Source organism: Ambystoma mexicanum, chromosome 1p (genome assembly GCF_040938575.1).
Source record: "Ambystoma mexicanum isolate Mex_15411 chromosome 1p, UKY_AmexF1_1, whole genome shotgun sequence".
Classification (NCBI taxonomy): Eukaryota; Metazoa; Chordata; class Amphibia; order Caudata; family Ambystomatidae; genus Ambystoma; species Ambystoma mexicanum.
The window spans coordinates 243,377,119-243,393,359 of record NC_090921.1 but is presented as its reverse complement, the minus strand read 5'-3'; the positions used below and the strand labels follow the sequence as shown (position 1 = coordinate 243,393,359).

Sequence of the window (16,241 nt, the reverse complement as noted above, 5' to 3'; positions counted from 1 at the left end):
CTGTATATACAATACCTATTTCTGTCTGAACAACTGTGTGTACATCTTCACATTTACAGTGTTTTTGTATTTCCCTGGACACAATAGAAATGACTTGGGCCTACCAGAATTAAGAAGTAGTCCCGCTCCTAAACATGTTATACGGCAGAACAAACCCCTCCTTGTTAACCTAGGAGGTTTATCCCAACACCAATAATCTTGAATGATAAAGATATAGCACCATAGGGCCATGTCGGTCAGAATGGCGGGGGGGGGGGGTGTAGGGTTCCAGATTTATCATGTCTATGGACAACAACCAGCTTTACTGAAGCTTGGCCCATGGATTGCACCCACCACCTGAAGTTGCTCTTCTACCAGTAAGGATTGGGTGTGCCTAGTACAGCTAAAGTTTAACTACATAAAAGGCTACATTTTAACATGCCGCTTATAAAAGCTACTCTCCTGATCAATCTTCCTTGTTGCCCTCCCTATAGAGATACTCACCTTGGCTAGCCTTGTGGGCTAAATCTTTGGAGTTCCTTTTAGATCCCAGTTGATCATTTAAACTCCACACTACAAAGAAAGTTCATATCAGGAACTACTGTAGCAATGGTTTCTTTTGGGAAAGGCCAGAGCACACCCCTACCACACCTAAATCTTCACTTTATATAGGATTCCCAATTACCGTTCTCTGGCCGGAAAATCAGATCACGCTACTCTAATCTGACATACTTGACTTGCTTGGAGCTGCACATTGGTTTAGTTTAGTTGTGTTTTGGTTTTTTTAAAGGATAGATAGTTTGAAGATAATGAATATGTCTAGTATTAGTTAAAGCATCTTTTGATATGTTTATGAGCAGGTTGGAGGGGAGGAAGAGGGTAAGAATCACCAGCTGTCATGGAAACTAAATTTGTAATTGGTTGCTTGGCCGCATATGGTGCTGCACCCTTGATTTCCAGATAATGGGCAGTCCTATGCTTTCCAGGATTGTGGCAGGGACAGCCAACTCTTCAACAGAAGAGCAGAAAGAAAATGGTTAATGATTTACCTAGATTGCTCGAGCTTCCAGATTAGATCATGGATTGTTGTGATCAATAAGTCTTAATTAGGAACCAAACTATTTTTGAATTCAAAATTTTTACAATGTAAAATGAGAGCTACCATGTTTGAATACATAGAATGTGTAGTTATATTTTGACGAGACTAGTATAACAGCCGGCACTTAAGGCTGCGACTTAAAAAAATAGATTTAAAATTTATTTTGAATTTAGCTTATATGTTCAAATTGTTTTGTTTTGAATTCTGGACCATCAGACGAAGAATAATCTGTCTAATCTGGAAACGCTTAAACAATCCAAGTACATCATTTTAAGAGGCTAAGAAAAAGTTGGTCTACAACCATGCCTCTTGCCACAAGGAAACTTCCAGTCGACTGTACTAAACCCTAATCGTTATGCCAATACTTGCATCACTTCAGGTAAAACATGCCACCCTTCTCTTCCAGAAAATGAATGGCTGGGTCAAGTTGAATAGAACGCACATAAGTTTGATTTATATGGCTTTTGTTAATTGATAAACATGAGTTCCCTTGGACTGCAATGTCAGCCTTTGCTTGCCAGTGAAACAGCCTCACAGGTGTTCGATAAGGCAGCCAAGTGTGTTAACTGTTGCACGTGATGCAAAGATTAACTGGCATTAATGCTTTAGTCATAACAGATGTGGAAAGAGTAATTAACTCGCATGTTTGACCATTGGCTGAAACTGTCGTCATGGTCATTGAATAAAGAGTTAATCATAACCTGGCAATGACAATAGAATTTTTACATTGGTTAATTACGTTGAAGTCATTTGATGAGAGCGTAGAGTTAATGTAATTTTTTCCGTGTTTTGTTGTGTTATTATCTTCGTGTAAAAGTTGCTTGTAACTGTTAACACTTTTATAAAAAAGAACATGCAATTCTAGAGGACTGACAAGTCGAACAAATTTGAAGGTACTAAAAAGTCTTTAATCAAAATGGGTTTATACTGAAACTACTTTTTTGAAGAGATTGGATCAGAGATCCTTGAGCGTATTAAGGTTGTTTGCCATTAGACCTTGACAAAACCATCTATTGGAAAAATGCTGAATTGTAAATGGGTGTTTACATGCAGATTTAAAATTCCATGAAGTATATACAGAAAAATGGTCCAGATGTGAACACTTTAACATTTTAATTTTATATTTGTAAAATTTAAAACCAGGATTTCACTGGAGTGGATCTGAAAGAAGCAGAACATTGCTGTCCGTCTCTCGATACTAATCAGAATTCTTTACACATGCTATTCTACTGAGCATAGTCGGCCAGTAATAGCAAAAGGTGGAACAAGACCACCCCCTACAAAGGAATGGAGATATAGTGATGGCTTGTGGGGGTCTTAGTTCCACATGGAATCTTGTTTTTTTAAAGAAAGGATTCAAGTATTGCACCATGGTGCCCCATGTAGTTGAAATGAGGGAAGATCTCCATGTTCATTAAATGGAACCTAGTGGAATGAGGTTGTCATTTATTTTCCAAATCTCCTTCACCTTGTTTGAAAGGTTCAAAATCAATCTTGCAGCCATCACTGGCATTTGTGAAATCGACCTAAATATTCTCTAAATAGAGAAACGGTGAAGAGCTAGCCTAGGTTGTTATTCAGATTTACTGTACACCCTGCAATAGTGCTGATCTTCAGTGCCTAAAAGTGGTTTCCTAGTCGGCGGTCAGTATCCTACTATTAAAGTAGCTGGATTTGTTGAAGTTAAAGTATTACAAACCAAAATATGATGTTCTTCCCCTTTATACAGTCATGTAAATGTAAAAACCTTGGTGTCGCCACCACTGCAGTATTGCCATCACAACCACCAACAAAACTGGAGGTTGGGGATGCTGCTACAAATCCCAAAGATGAATTGAGCTACCTTGATATATTCACTTTTACAATCCCGAAAGGTATCTAAATATTCATACAGTAATAATGCACAACAAGAACACGCGAGGACAATACCCACAAGCAACAAGCACGAATAATACAAACACTAGGCATAGAATGTGAGGATATGCCCACTTTAGTGCGTTTCGCAATGATTCATTCAACTCCAAGTCAAAAGACTCTACATTCCACTTTGTTATTATTTTATTCCAAATAGTACAACGGGCACATGCCAATGACATTGACCTACAAGAAATAAGTCCTTCAAAATTGTTCAATTTCTATATGCGCAATATTATGGACATATTTCCCCAGAATCCTAGCAATGTAAATTGGTCAATGCCAGACATTGAGTTAGCAGGTGTTCTGCCGATTCAAAAGGAGAGGTATCGGAAACATCTATACCTTTTTATTTCTGTGTATAGCACACACTAGAACTCATTAACGAGGCCATTGGTTTTAATTGTTTTAACATTAAGAAGCTGCGCACACTGGCACATGTGTATATACCTTGCCAGCTGACGATACTTGGTCAGTAAAATTATGAGTATGATGGTTTCCCGGCTAGATAAATGACATTAGCATTAGATTGCTAAACCCATTGTAGAGCTTTATGCTCAACTTGCTTTTTCAGTATTCTATTGTACACAGACCAATCCGGGAGCCAATCATTTTTTTCATGACAGGCTAGTTAGCAAAAGGCACAGCGTCTTAGTAGCACCCTGATGCAAAAGGGTGCCAAATACACCCATCTCAGTATCTTCCCAAGTAGTAAGATCACTCCACAGTATGCTAGGTCTTAGGTCAACTACTGAAATTGAAGCAGTTTAACCAATTTCCAGGTGTATAGCTTGTACAGTTACATACTGTGTCAGGCCAAGAGCAGAATTTCCCCTCAGTTTTATTTAACCAGTTAAGGCAAATAGAAAGCGTTTCTATGCCGTGTTATTGCATGTATGATGCCGGAGTTATACACTTTTATGCCTTCTAACGAGTAGCCACTAAAACATTTTGTAAAGGAGGGCTTTAGACTTCCCGTAGTCCTGCGTCGATGGTCATGTACTATTACATATCATTATCAATGTGATTAGTACATAGCAACTAGCTGTATTTGTTTCGTACAAGTATCACAACTTGAAGCCCTCAGCCTTTGTTACAAGACATTATTTTGGAATTTGTGATTAAGTCGGAGCCAATTTCCAGCAGCAGAATATAATCTCTTCAAGGCCAATAGGCGACTGATCCATATCAGCAGTGTACCCTTCCAGGGATGACCGATTATTGCCCATCTTAGAAGGGAAACTGGTTAGATGCAAAAGTGTCTGGGATATCTGCAGTGAATAGATTAAATTGAAAAAAGGGACATAAGCGTTCACCCTGTTTTAAGTCATTTGCAATGTAAGGTTGGCCATAGTCTCCCACATAGTTAAATACAGAAACTACATGAATAAATGATTAAATTGTTGGATCTTATAAAGTAGACCAGGTGATACCCATTTAATGAACCTAGACCAGTGGGTCTGCATTCATTGGCTCAGATGTTTTGGGCTTAAACTCCCATTATCCCTTGCCAGGAGATTCAATGGTGAGGGATTACGGGAGCCATGGTCCAAAACATCTGGAGAGCCAAAGGCTGCAGACCCCTGACCTAGACCAAATTAATTCCGATCATTGCGGAGGTTATATCTACAAAAGCTGATGAGAGAATGTTCATGCCTGGCTTGTTCCATAAAGTATTGCAGTGTGAAATGATCTAGTGCAGAATGTCCCAAAGGGAAATCCTATATACGAGATCCTACCTGGAAGTGATCAATTTGGTTTTTCATTTAGTTAAATCGACAAAATGCAAGAGCGCAAAGATTTTACTACTTAATCTAACACTGCAAACAGACGATAATTTACCAGGTCAGTAGAGTCTACCTACTCAAACAAAAATTAGCAAAGATGGATTTCAAGATGTAGGTATAAAACCACCCTTAATGATTGTTAAAAATATTATTTCATATATGTGGGCTCAAACCTCTGATCTTTTTTAAAGGATATGAACAACACCGTCTGAGCCGAGTTAAAGATTTAAAATTTATGAGATTGATAATGTCTTCAAAAGGATACTCGTATTTAAACCGGTTTGTACAGATAGTGGAGAGATTTAATATGACACTTATGCCCAGGATTAGAATTTCTCTGCTTTATTACCCCCATCCCCGTATCTCCTTACTATTTGCCATAGTTGTGCTGCTGGACTGTAGAACATTTGCCAATGAACAGTCCCCGTAAGTGCGTATGTCTATGTAGGCTGTGTTTATATTTACTTTAATTATAAATATGGCATCCCGCTCAGCCATTTATGAACTTATTTTATGAACAAATCAAGCAACGCAAGGCTTGCTTTTGCCTTGCTGCTTCCGCATAGTAGATGGTACCCACCACATTATTTTGGACATTTACTGGTTGCTTTACCAAAATGAGTAGACTTTATCCCCTCTAGGATTTCTGCAGTAGTGCCTGTGAGCCTATGCTGTACTGAGCCTTCTAGTTCTTTGGTTCAGTACCTATTCAATCTTCCTACATGGCTTTCACGCCATACTATTTGATGTTTTGATAAGTTCACCTCCATTTGTCCTTTTTCTTGTTTTCCAAATGAGTTCATTTGTGCCTCCACATTGATACCAGAATAGCATGATCACTATTTATTGAAAGTGATGTCTGCGTAACTAATGTGTCATGAATATATATGTGTCATGAATATATATATATATATATATATATATATATATATATATATATATATATATACACACACACACATACATATTCTGTTGGCCTTTCATGCCAACCCAGAATGTCACCAGGGACATCCATTTACCATGCTAATGCCCAGATCGTCCATGAATTGTGGCCATCACTTATTTTGGAGATTGTTTGCATTATTTAGTTGCATTATTTAGTTGCATCACCATTGGTGGAGAGATTAAAGTTTAGGCATGATGCAACCACCCTCTATTAGCATAATCTCTTTATTCCACATTAATTCTCGACAATTCTAACATGCATTCACATTAGAATGTAAACTGACAGGAGGTTCATCAGAATGGAAATTTACCATTTTCAATGGTCAGAAGGCCTCATTTACTAAAAGATTTTCTCCCATAGCATTTGGCCATAAAATCTGTCTTTGGCAGTGCTCACAACCTTGATGTTTTCAAAAGGCACCATAGGCTTAATTTCACACGATTTATGATTAACGTTACATTTGTAAATTTCGTAGCCCATTTGCCAAAGAATGGTGTAGCATCGGGGTCACAATGGGGAGAGATATAACAATTCACCCGCATTAAACATCTTGAGTCTAGCACAAACTCAATGTAGTCAATGTATGTACTTAAAAGCACCCTCAAGGGCGGATTTTAGTAGTGCAAGTATTTTTGCCATGGTCAATTGTCCACTAGGATCGGACACAGACCTTCAATTGTTATCCATGATCCTACTAACCATCTTCGTACAGGGCCTTTCTGCATCAATGGCATAGGTTTACAAAATGTGCACACGTCAGACTTCACCAAAAGAGGGAGTTCAATAGCAATTGATTATAGGTTTTATGGACATTACTTTCCGCAGTGGTATTCCACAATTGAGAAGACAGGTTTGGCAATTCAATTAGTCGACTAAGGCGGGTGGGCCATTAGCGGTGTTAGACCTGTTGCAAGTCAAGTCGTAATAGTTCACTTCACTCTCAATAGGCGAATACCCATTTGTGTCAAACTTGACATGAAGATTGTTGAATGCCAGTTTCAATGTAGAGTCTACTTTAGGTTTGTTTTAGCCTTTGACTTTTCGAAAATGGTACAAGCCTAGATGACATGCAGGACCAATACACAGATAAAATGCATGTACAGTGTGCACAGACCGAACATACACACATATGAAGACATTTGGGACAAGATATCAGAATTTGCACCCTAGAGAATCCATATTCAGCAATTCTGTGACGGCAAATGTCACATTTTTAAATTGCTTATTTAATTGGATGAGGTCATTGACTCTGAAAAATGTTGCATTTATGTTCACACCTTTTATCCTGCATCTTGTGTTACTAGGTCCGCTGTGGCGCAGCCTACTGGGACACAACCGCCACCCCCACTCTAAATACTCACAAATTACTACTTTTGGGAGGGTGTACAAACTGCATCAGGTGCTGGCCCCCTTGCCCCTGGTCACAGGATAACCTGAGCCCTTAAATAAAAAGGTGACTGTAGTATGATAGCCTCTTCCAATCAAAGTCCCTTTCCAACCTTAAAAGTATACAACATGTCTCCATGAGGAAATCTAGGGTTGAGGTCAACCACCTCCACATCGCAACTTTAGAAACCCATTACACAGGAGACTACTATACATGCTAGCCTTGAAATTCATTAGGTGTTGGTAAAAGTAGCAGAAATCCCCAAAAACAAATTATTTTTCATCAGTACAAAGGTGTCAAACTTTGTCAGAGCAGTGCAAGTGTGTTATTACCTGTCGCTTCTGCGAGCTCCAATGTCAGGTAGCCTTCGATCCAGCGGTAACAGGGGAATCGGTAGCTTGCTCCACCAGGGGATGTCACAGTTACATACATGCAGTACCAGTTGTCCTCAGGGAAGATGGAGAAGGGCTCCTTGTGGAGACGGATTAGCAGGATTTCCCCCAGATCACGGTCCTCTTTGATGTGGTACTCATCCACCTAACCAATTAAAGAAAGCTTTTACATTAGCAGCTCACACGCATTTGCATTGGGCATTTCAAGTTTCACCAGATCTGCAAAACACATTTTAAAAAGAAACAACCCAATGTCAAAAACGTGCTGTATGCTTCGGTCTTTATTGCATGGCAGTTCACAGGTTATCATGAATTTTTAGCAAATACATCTGTTTCCTTCACGATAATGAGGGAAGATGTGTTTTTCAAGTTGCACAGTTATGATGGGAATTCTTTTGAAGCTTCTGGTCATTGATTAGTGTTTGCTTTCAAGTTGCCTGTGAAGGAAGGGCTCACAATAACATACGTCTGGTGTAGTCCGAATTGTCAGAACAATTCTTCCTTCAAGGTCTGGCAGTTTAAATCCTGACAACGTGGAGTAATTACCCTCTGGCAGAAGTCCAGCTATAGATTCTACTGGGACACCATGAATTGCTTTGAATGTCTTATTTCACATGACATTCTGCAAATGCCCGTTTCCACTGGTCTGGTATAAAAAGCTTGTATAATGCGCTTTCCACATCATCCAGCAAGCACATTTTAATCTCCCAATAAAAATAGGGATCGTTTCCACCAACTTCAAAGCCCCTTTCCTTTAAGTTTAAGAAACATGTGCCAGGCGGATTACAAATTTCTTTTTAACGGGAAGATTTGGGATTGGCCGTTTTTCGTCTCAGGAAGTGGTCAGCATTTTTAATAACACTGAAATAACCCCTCAACAAGGGATTCTACATCTGGTGTAAGAATAATGTGCATTTTAGTCAGTCCATGGTAAGATTACCAATTTTGCAGACTTTGCATTTCATTGTAGACCACTACATGGAGATGCATTGTTATGTTGTACATGCATTTCCATTTGTAGGAATCAAAAGAAAAGGAATTCCTGTTAGAAAAGTGTGGCAAGAAAGGTTATCCTGTTCAGGTAGATCTTACCTTTGCACAAATACTGATTCTGACCCATTGTAATGAAATAATCACATCCCAGTAAAAGTAAAGAAGATCTATGACATTTTACAGTGACCTTTACCAACTCTGATGACAAAACAAATAAAGGGCCGCAGTAGTACCAATAAAGGCAAGCGATGGCCATGGTCAAAGCGAGCCGCTCGGCCCCGATCCCTGAACAGCAATGTTTGCAAAAAGAGGCAGTAAATGAAATACGGCAAACACTCCCATCATGGAATACTAGGGGTTTTAGACACTTGATATTGTATAATTAGCTTACAAGAGACGGCTCTTTAAAGTACCAGAAAGAAGGGTACATAACACTGCTAAATCCTGCTATTAAGGCCCAAAAGGAAGACCTCTCAGGCCTTGTAACATGAATAAACACGGGATGGAAAGTTTTAGCAGCTATAAATCCGAATCCGTTACACAAGTAACAATTCCACCAAGAGCAAATGTGATACCAGATTTCTCAAAATAATGCTAACAAACCTCTACTGGAACCAAAAACATAACCACGAATTAGAGCATGGAGAAGCTATGCTCTGCTTAAAACAATTGCTTCTAATACTGGAAAAATATGGGCATGTTAAATATCACATTTAATTCAGAGGCTTGCCTTAGCAGTGGGGCAGCTGAGGAACAATGGATACAGCACTATACTGAAGTATTTGAAAAGATCAAGACATGGATAATTGAAACTGATTAACGCGTAATATGAGCTGCTATTAAGAAATTTAAATCTTCCAACACACCAGGCCCAGATAGACTGACAACCATTTCAAAAAAATCCAGAGTGGAGAGAGTCTTGTATGGTGACACTTTTTCAAACAATAAAGACGAAAATAATTCGACTCCTGGTCCACCGCAATCCCAATTCCGATTTTAAAAACGGACAAAGGATCCGAAGAACTACAGGTCCATAGTGTTACTGGACGTCATTGGAAAGATCTAGGAGTCTAGGTTACAGAATCATCTGGTTAAATGGGCAACGGATTCGATAGCTTTGACCATAGACCGACTGGATTCTCAAAGGGGGTTGGGACCGAGCTAAAAGTTAAATCTGTTCATCCTGAACTTTAAGATACAAAGGTTAAAAATAAAAAGGCACTTTATCTTGCGTTTATCGACCTTCAACACTATTTATAGGGAGACCTTGTTGAAGTGGCAAATTGCAACTGCCCATTACAGCTAAAATCAAACCAATTAAAAAAGCTTTTCATACTAACCATGACAGTCCAAGTTATACTTGATAAGCAGAGTACCTTATCTGAAAATATTCCCACAGAACTTGGTGTCAACAGGGGAGTCTGTTGGCAGCCACATTTAATCTATATTTTACTGACCTCCCACAAGCTATGAATATGGTGAACGATTTTCCACCAAAAATAAATCGTGTGGCATGGATTTATGCCGATGACATAGTACTGATTGCCAGGACACAAATTGGGCTGCGACGAAAACGAAGCTTTGAAGACATACATGAAAGCAAATGTGTTACAAATGTGTTAGTGATCAACTCCAAACAATCCAAAATTGTGAATCTGACAGTAAGATCAGACAAACAAAAAAAGATCAGACTATCAGGGGTCCATAGGCCCCTAAGTAAATCGGTATCTGGGCATACAATTCTTAAAAACATTAAGAGAAGCATAAGGGATTAACAACTTGAAGGTAAAGTGCTAGCTACCCAGGTAGCTATAATCCATGACAGATATGGGAAATGTACACCAATAGCAGTACCAGCATTCTACAAACAGTCGTACCAGCAGTGACCTATGGAAGTGAAACAGCTCTAAGCATGAACTGCAACATTTGGCCTAGCTTAGAAGGCTGTTTCTGGAAAAAAGTGTTACGACTCCAGAAGAGCTCGCTGATAGCAGCCATAAAAACACAAACTCTGTCTTGAATCGGTACTAATGTTGAAAATTCTCACCTCGTTTAGGAAATCCCTATACAAGACGCAGCAATACCATGTACGATTCTGGGGCAAAAGCAAGCTGGACCAAACCATGACCCCTTGGAGAATGACAATGTCTAATCAAATTAAGTCAACTTGATGCAACAGATCTGCTGATCAGTAATTCTGATGTGGTTAAAAAAAAAACGACAGTATTCTAACCCAAGATACCAGAATGAAAGAAAAGTCACTGGAATGGATTCCTTGGGAGCACAGAGCGGTTAAGAAGATCCAAAAGTACCTGAGTAAATTCCCCAGCACTTATCAGAATTCATTCCTGCAAATAAAACTAAATGCATATCAGACAAAGGAAGTACTATATAGAAGAGGCCAGCTAGGATATCAAGATATTTGTAGATACGGTGGCCTAGCAAACACTAGAATCTACAACACATCTTATGACAAGCTGTAAAAACGAGAGTAAAACAAATTTGGGCAAGTTCATAGTTTCACTCTTTGACCCCTGACGAATGGTGGAGTCTATTCCTAGCAGGCGAAAAGAGTGGACACATGTGCAGGAATTGACTTATTGAATGATAGTCTCTCATTAGCTCTTGTACTTTGAGAACAAGACATAACTATGCACTAGGCTTGATCCATGGAAACTCAAGAACTGTAAATTTGAGGTCTCATTGGAAGTAATCCAATGTCACAGTTGGTGGCAGTGTGAATGAACATTTGCTGTAAACTATGAACATTTGCTGTAAACTATAACACGTTAAAAAATAAAAATGTAGAAAGACATTTGTGAAATAGTCTTCAACTCTTTGCATCACATATACAAAAACAATTTAAGCACAAGAGAACGTTTGATGAAACCATATACAAACAAGTGAAACATGGAGAGGCAGTAGGTTAAACTATTGTGTAAATTTGAAAAAAAAAAGTAATTCTTTACAATACAGAATGAAGCCATTCAGCCTAATTTTGAATGGGCCAGAGCGGGAAATGGCAACGTAATAGCAAGGTGCAATGCTTTTATGCCGTAATAGCAAGGTGCAATGCTTTTACGCCTCCAATTCCTGCTCGGTCCCATTTTGCTGCAGTGCATCCGGGTGGAGGGGCTCAGAACGAAAATCAGATCGCTGCTGCACTCCCCTCCATCTTATCAGTGCCTTTCATGTCACGCCTGTATGAAATTTTCAGCTTGGCACAAAAGAAATTGATTCAGTTCAAAGGCCAGGCGGATTCCATAGGAGTCCATAAGGAAACACCATCTGCAAAGCTTAATTTGCAGACAGCTCTGTTATTATGACATGGAGGAAAATGAAGGTAGACGACGCGAGTTGGCCTTGTTGAACTCTTTTCCTTTTGTGAATGATGAAAATTGCATGCAGGGGTCCCGAAATTGCATGAAGGGGTCTCACCTAATAGAAAATGAGGCCCATTCAGTGCACTAAGCAACGATTTATTAATTGCAGACGTTTTAGTGCACTGAGCAATCCCTTCTCCCTGGTTTGAAGGTCATGCCTGGGCTAGAAGGTGTCAGGCAAAGTGAATGCAGTTAATTCATGCACATAATTCTTTACCTACGAGGGTGAAGCGGATTTAACACAATGCCTAAAGTGTCACAGAACCAAAGTGATTTTTGATCAACCCTGAAGACGACTATTGAAGTCAATACAGGATTGTTGAATGAAGATTGCACCATTCAGATCAACAGGAAAGCAGCACACAACACCTGTGAAGTGAGGGAGTGCGACAATGTTTTTGGCAGAGCTAAACAGTTCTGGAACTTTAAATTGCTACAATTTTGTATTTTAACTCCTGTGTCCGATTCCATCTTATAATTTTGCTGCAAAATCTCATCAACCTCTCAAGAATGGAGAGACCGCGATTCACTTGGAGCGCCACAATAGTGGAGAGTTTCCATTGAACAGTTAAATGTTCCCCCTGCTCCCACTTCAAATGCACATTTGGCTGTGTTTATTTTGGTGGATATTTGAGCGTTCTGAAATTTAAAAAACGTGAATGATCCTGGCTAAGTCTGACCACCCTTTCTGCACTAATATTTAACAAAATTAATCTATTGCTAAAAAAAAAAAAAAAAAAAGGCTGAATACAAACGTATTTGTTAAAAGCAAAAAGAATCAGAAAAGTTGTGTGACAAATGTTGGTAATGAAACAAAGTATCAATCAATTAAACAAAATCCACTAGAAAATATTCAGAATAACTAACATTGCAAAATAACCCCGTGTGCAACTCAATTTGCACTTGTTCATTCAACCATATTTTCAATGCTTTTAGGTGCAAAATTACTAATTTTGCAAACAAAATGTATGAAGTTCATGTAAAAGTAATACTGGTGGCACAGTATTGAAGGTAATCGTAAAACAGCCAGCATTTTCCAAATACAGATATGTTTACTCAGGATCACACATTTTATTTAAGAGACAAGGCTGGATTTCGACCCTCGACTACACTAAGGAACTTGTTGATGGAAACAAATGGAGCTTGAAAGAGCTAGCATAATACTCTGTTTCACAGAGGGATGATTTGAGAAGTACACAGAGCACATAACATGACTATTCATATTTGTAATGAAAGAAAAGTAGTACAACTGCAGTTTACCGATCCTAAATGCAACACTACAAGTATAGGACTTCAAAGAACTGTCAGTCTAAGCGAATCTGCGAGTTTTGTCACTATACTAGCAAAACTTTTAGACAAACACACAACAAACCTATGCGAGTGTGTGCAGTCATTGTATGATAGTTATGCACATTGTTGTGCATGGTGTGAAGAAATGGGAGGTTCCATGAAACCAATAATTGTTAATGCACGTCAAAACAGCAGCCATCAAGGAAGTTTAAAAAGGGGTTGGATGTGTCCTTTGAATTGGCTTGGAAGAATGCATGACAGCTGCACAGGGTGTGTTTTCACAACAATGGCCCTCATTACGACCCTGGCGGAAATCGAAAAACGATGGCGGAAATGCAATACCGCCATCGAATAGCGCTCGGTGCGACTATGACCCGTCACCGCAAAGTACGAAGCCATTAGCGACACCGTAGTGAACGCCAACGCTAACTGCACCAAGCGCGCGCGCCATGCCAAACCGTAAACACCACCATGGCGCAAGGGTACGCCAATTCCGACCCTAGCGGACATGTACCTAACGCCATCAAGCATGGCGGAATGTACCATTCCGCCATGGTGAGAAGTACGGCATCGCGAATCAACCATAAACGGCCCCACTGAGTGCCTGTACACCGCTCCCTGCCCTCAAAGTACAACTCCCCGTAGGTGCAATGAAGTCACAATGCAACCAGTGAAATGTACAAGTCACCCATGCATGCCAACGAACAAATGAAACACAAGAGGGGCCAATAGGAGCTGCAGGGCACAGATGGCACGAATACAGAAGCCATCCCAATGGACATGACCACAGTCCCCCACCAAGAAACGCACGCAAACACAGGCACCTGTGACCAGCAATATTCCGAAAATCACATCATTCCACCAGTCCACCTGGCTGACCGGCATCTGTTACACAAAACCCAATCCCCCGCCCCTGAGCATGACAACATTGGCAGCCCCCATCCCTGACCTCACGGGCTTCGTAGGCAAACGCGCCCAGTACAGTACCACGCAACTAAACTCCGAAGCTGGAACCCAATGCAGATCTCCTCACAATACATCGCTCCCCAAATAGGAATATGCCACATCACTTGCAAAGAAGAACGCTACACGGGCCAAATCAGAATAGAAATTTAATGCACAACAAAATCACCAAGCCCATACAGCCATCAGGCCATGAACTCCAAAACACATTTCACCATTGTGGGCTGCATCCGCAAGAAATGACCAGCCACTACTTGTGTGACGCCCTGTTCCATCATGGTACACAGAGCCACATTCACGTACGAAAAGGCAACATGGAAGCGCACAGAACCGCAGGGCCGGCCCAATGGGGAGGCACTAGTCCAGCTGAAAGGCCGAAATGTTGCTCCGAGCCACCAGTACTGCGTAAGGGCATGTGGCCCATTGGCGATCGTCCCATAAGATCGTAATGCTGCTCCACTGATTAACACGAAGCAGCAGGTGTCGGGAGTAAAACCCATCTGCAGGAGTGGCATACAGATGGCAGTGGCAAAAGGGGAGGAGATACCTGTCAACCAAAAGAAAAGAAAAAGAACAGAATGGCCATCAGAACTACATTCCAACAACTCACTTCAATGATCACACTAAATCCACAGCCATATGCATGCTAGCCCACTCCAAAGGTTCATCACCACCCAAAAACCACTTGCGACTCATAACTATCTATATCGAGGTGTAAACACCATCACAAACGAGTGTACCTGTGCATGCGTCTGTCAAAACAGAATCCATCAGATGGGATTGGTAACGTGCATGGACACAAGTGTCTGAGGGCGCGTCGAGACAGGGAGGGCTCAACAAGGCCAGATAGACGATGGTCCCACTATGGCAGCCCTGCATCACATAGAGTAGGGGAGGCGGATAGATCCCAAGAAGCCCTGTACATGGCAAACTCCGTATCAAATCACCTGCCCATGCATCCATTCATCATTCCCTCATCCCGGGATTAAAACGCCTGAATATTTACTCACATAACATTAGAAATATCCATTGAGTCTGTGCGTTATGCAGCCTGCAAAATCCACAGTGCCCCAGCCCGTAATTCCAGTGTTGTGAAGTAACATGTATTTGGGAACGTCCGGCCTCATCGCCCACGTCGCTATTGCGCATCCCAAACTATTCATATCAATCATTGCTTCCTCGCCATGGCCCCTGTCTCAAGGACATTGAACAATAGAACGTTATATTTGCAGTCAGACCTGTGGGCATTTCCTTGCCGCTAGCTGAAAACCGAAAGCGCCGCCCTTCGAATTCCTCATTTGCAACATCACGTCGAAGAGGCATCTGTGGCCGTTTGGAATCACTAATTAATCCATCTAGTGCGGCTGTGTGTGAAAATGGCAACTGCCTACACCCACAAATGGGACGCCCCGCCCGTCGTTGCAACTCGGTACAGTGATGCATGAGGGCCCACCGTTACTCGAGTACTACGTACCACTGACCCTTCACAAGTCTGTTCGCGACTGCACAGATAGTATGTGAAACAATGGGACCACAGCAGAATGAACATATCAACCAATGTTACACGGCCATCGGGTACAAATACATGATTGCAATAGCAAGATGCCATTCCTCGAATTGCAGCGTTGTGTGCGGGACGTGCTCGGCCAAAGGGGAGAGCAGTTTGCACAGGTGGAATGAATCACCACAGGTGGAGGCCATACAGCCTGAACACACATAAATTGCACACCCAGTCTCCTCCCACAACCACACCCACTCCGAAATGCTACCGGCAGGACTCGCGATGTTGGCCCTGGGGACATGATAGCACTGCAAGTACTCCAACTCCAAGAAGAAGACGAACACCAACTACAACCGGCCGCACGGAGGAGACGCAGGAGGAGGAGGGCAAGGCAGGACCAGCAAGGGCCGCCAGCACAGCCACTACCACCACGCAGGCAGCCCGCAATCCCACGCCTCCGAGCACATCCGTTCAACCTCACTGATGAGCAGATCCACACCCTCTACCGTCTGGACCGGGACACCATAGCCGCCATTGTGGACATGACACAGGCTGACCTTGTCAGCATGATAGATAGCCCAACCGCCATCCCACCCCTACTGAAGGT

At 41.2% G+C, this 16,241-nt stretch overlaps 1 protein-coding gene across 1 annotated transcript in view; it reads right to left on the bottom strand.

Moving 5' to 3' along the window:
- The window catches only part of LOC138568659 (polyunsaturated fatty acid lipoxygenase ALOX15B-like), a 169,513-nt gene that overhangs the window by 129,182 nt on the left and 24,090 nt on the right, over nucleotides 1-16,241 (bottom strand). Inside the window, exon 2 of the mRNA XM_069646449.1 lies at nucleotides 7,445-7,649. Coding sequence (XP_069502550.1) covers nucleotides 7,445-7,649 — 205 coding nt within the window. The remainder of the gene's footprint in view (nucleotides 1-7,444; nucleotides 7,650-16,241) is intronic.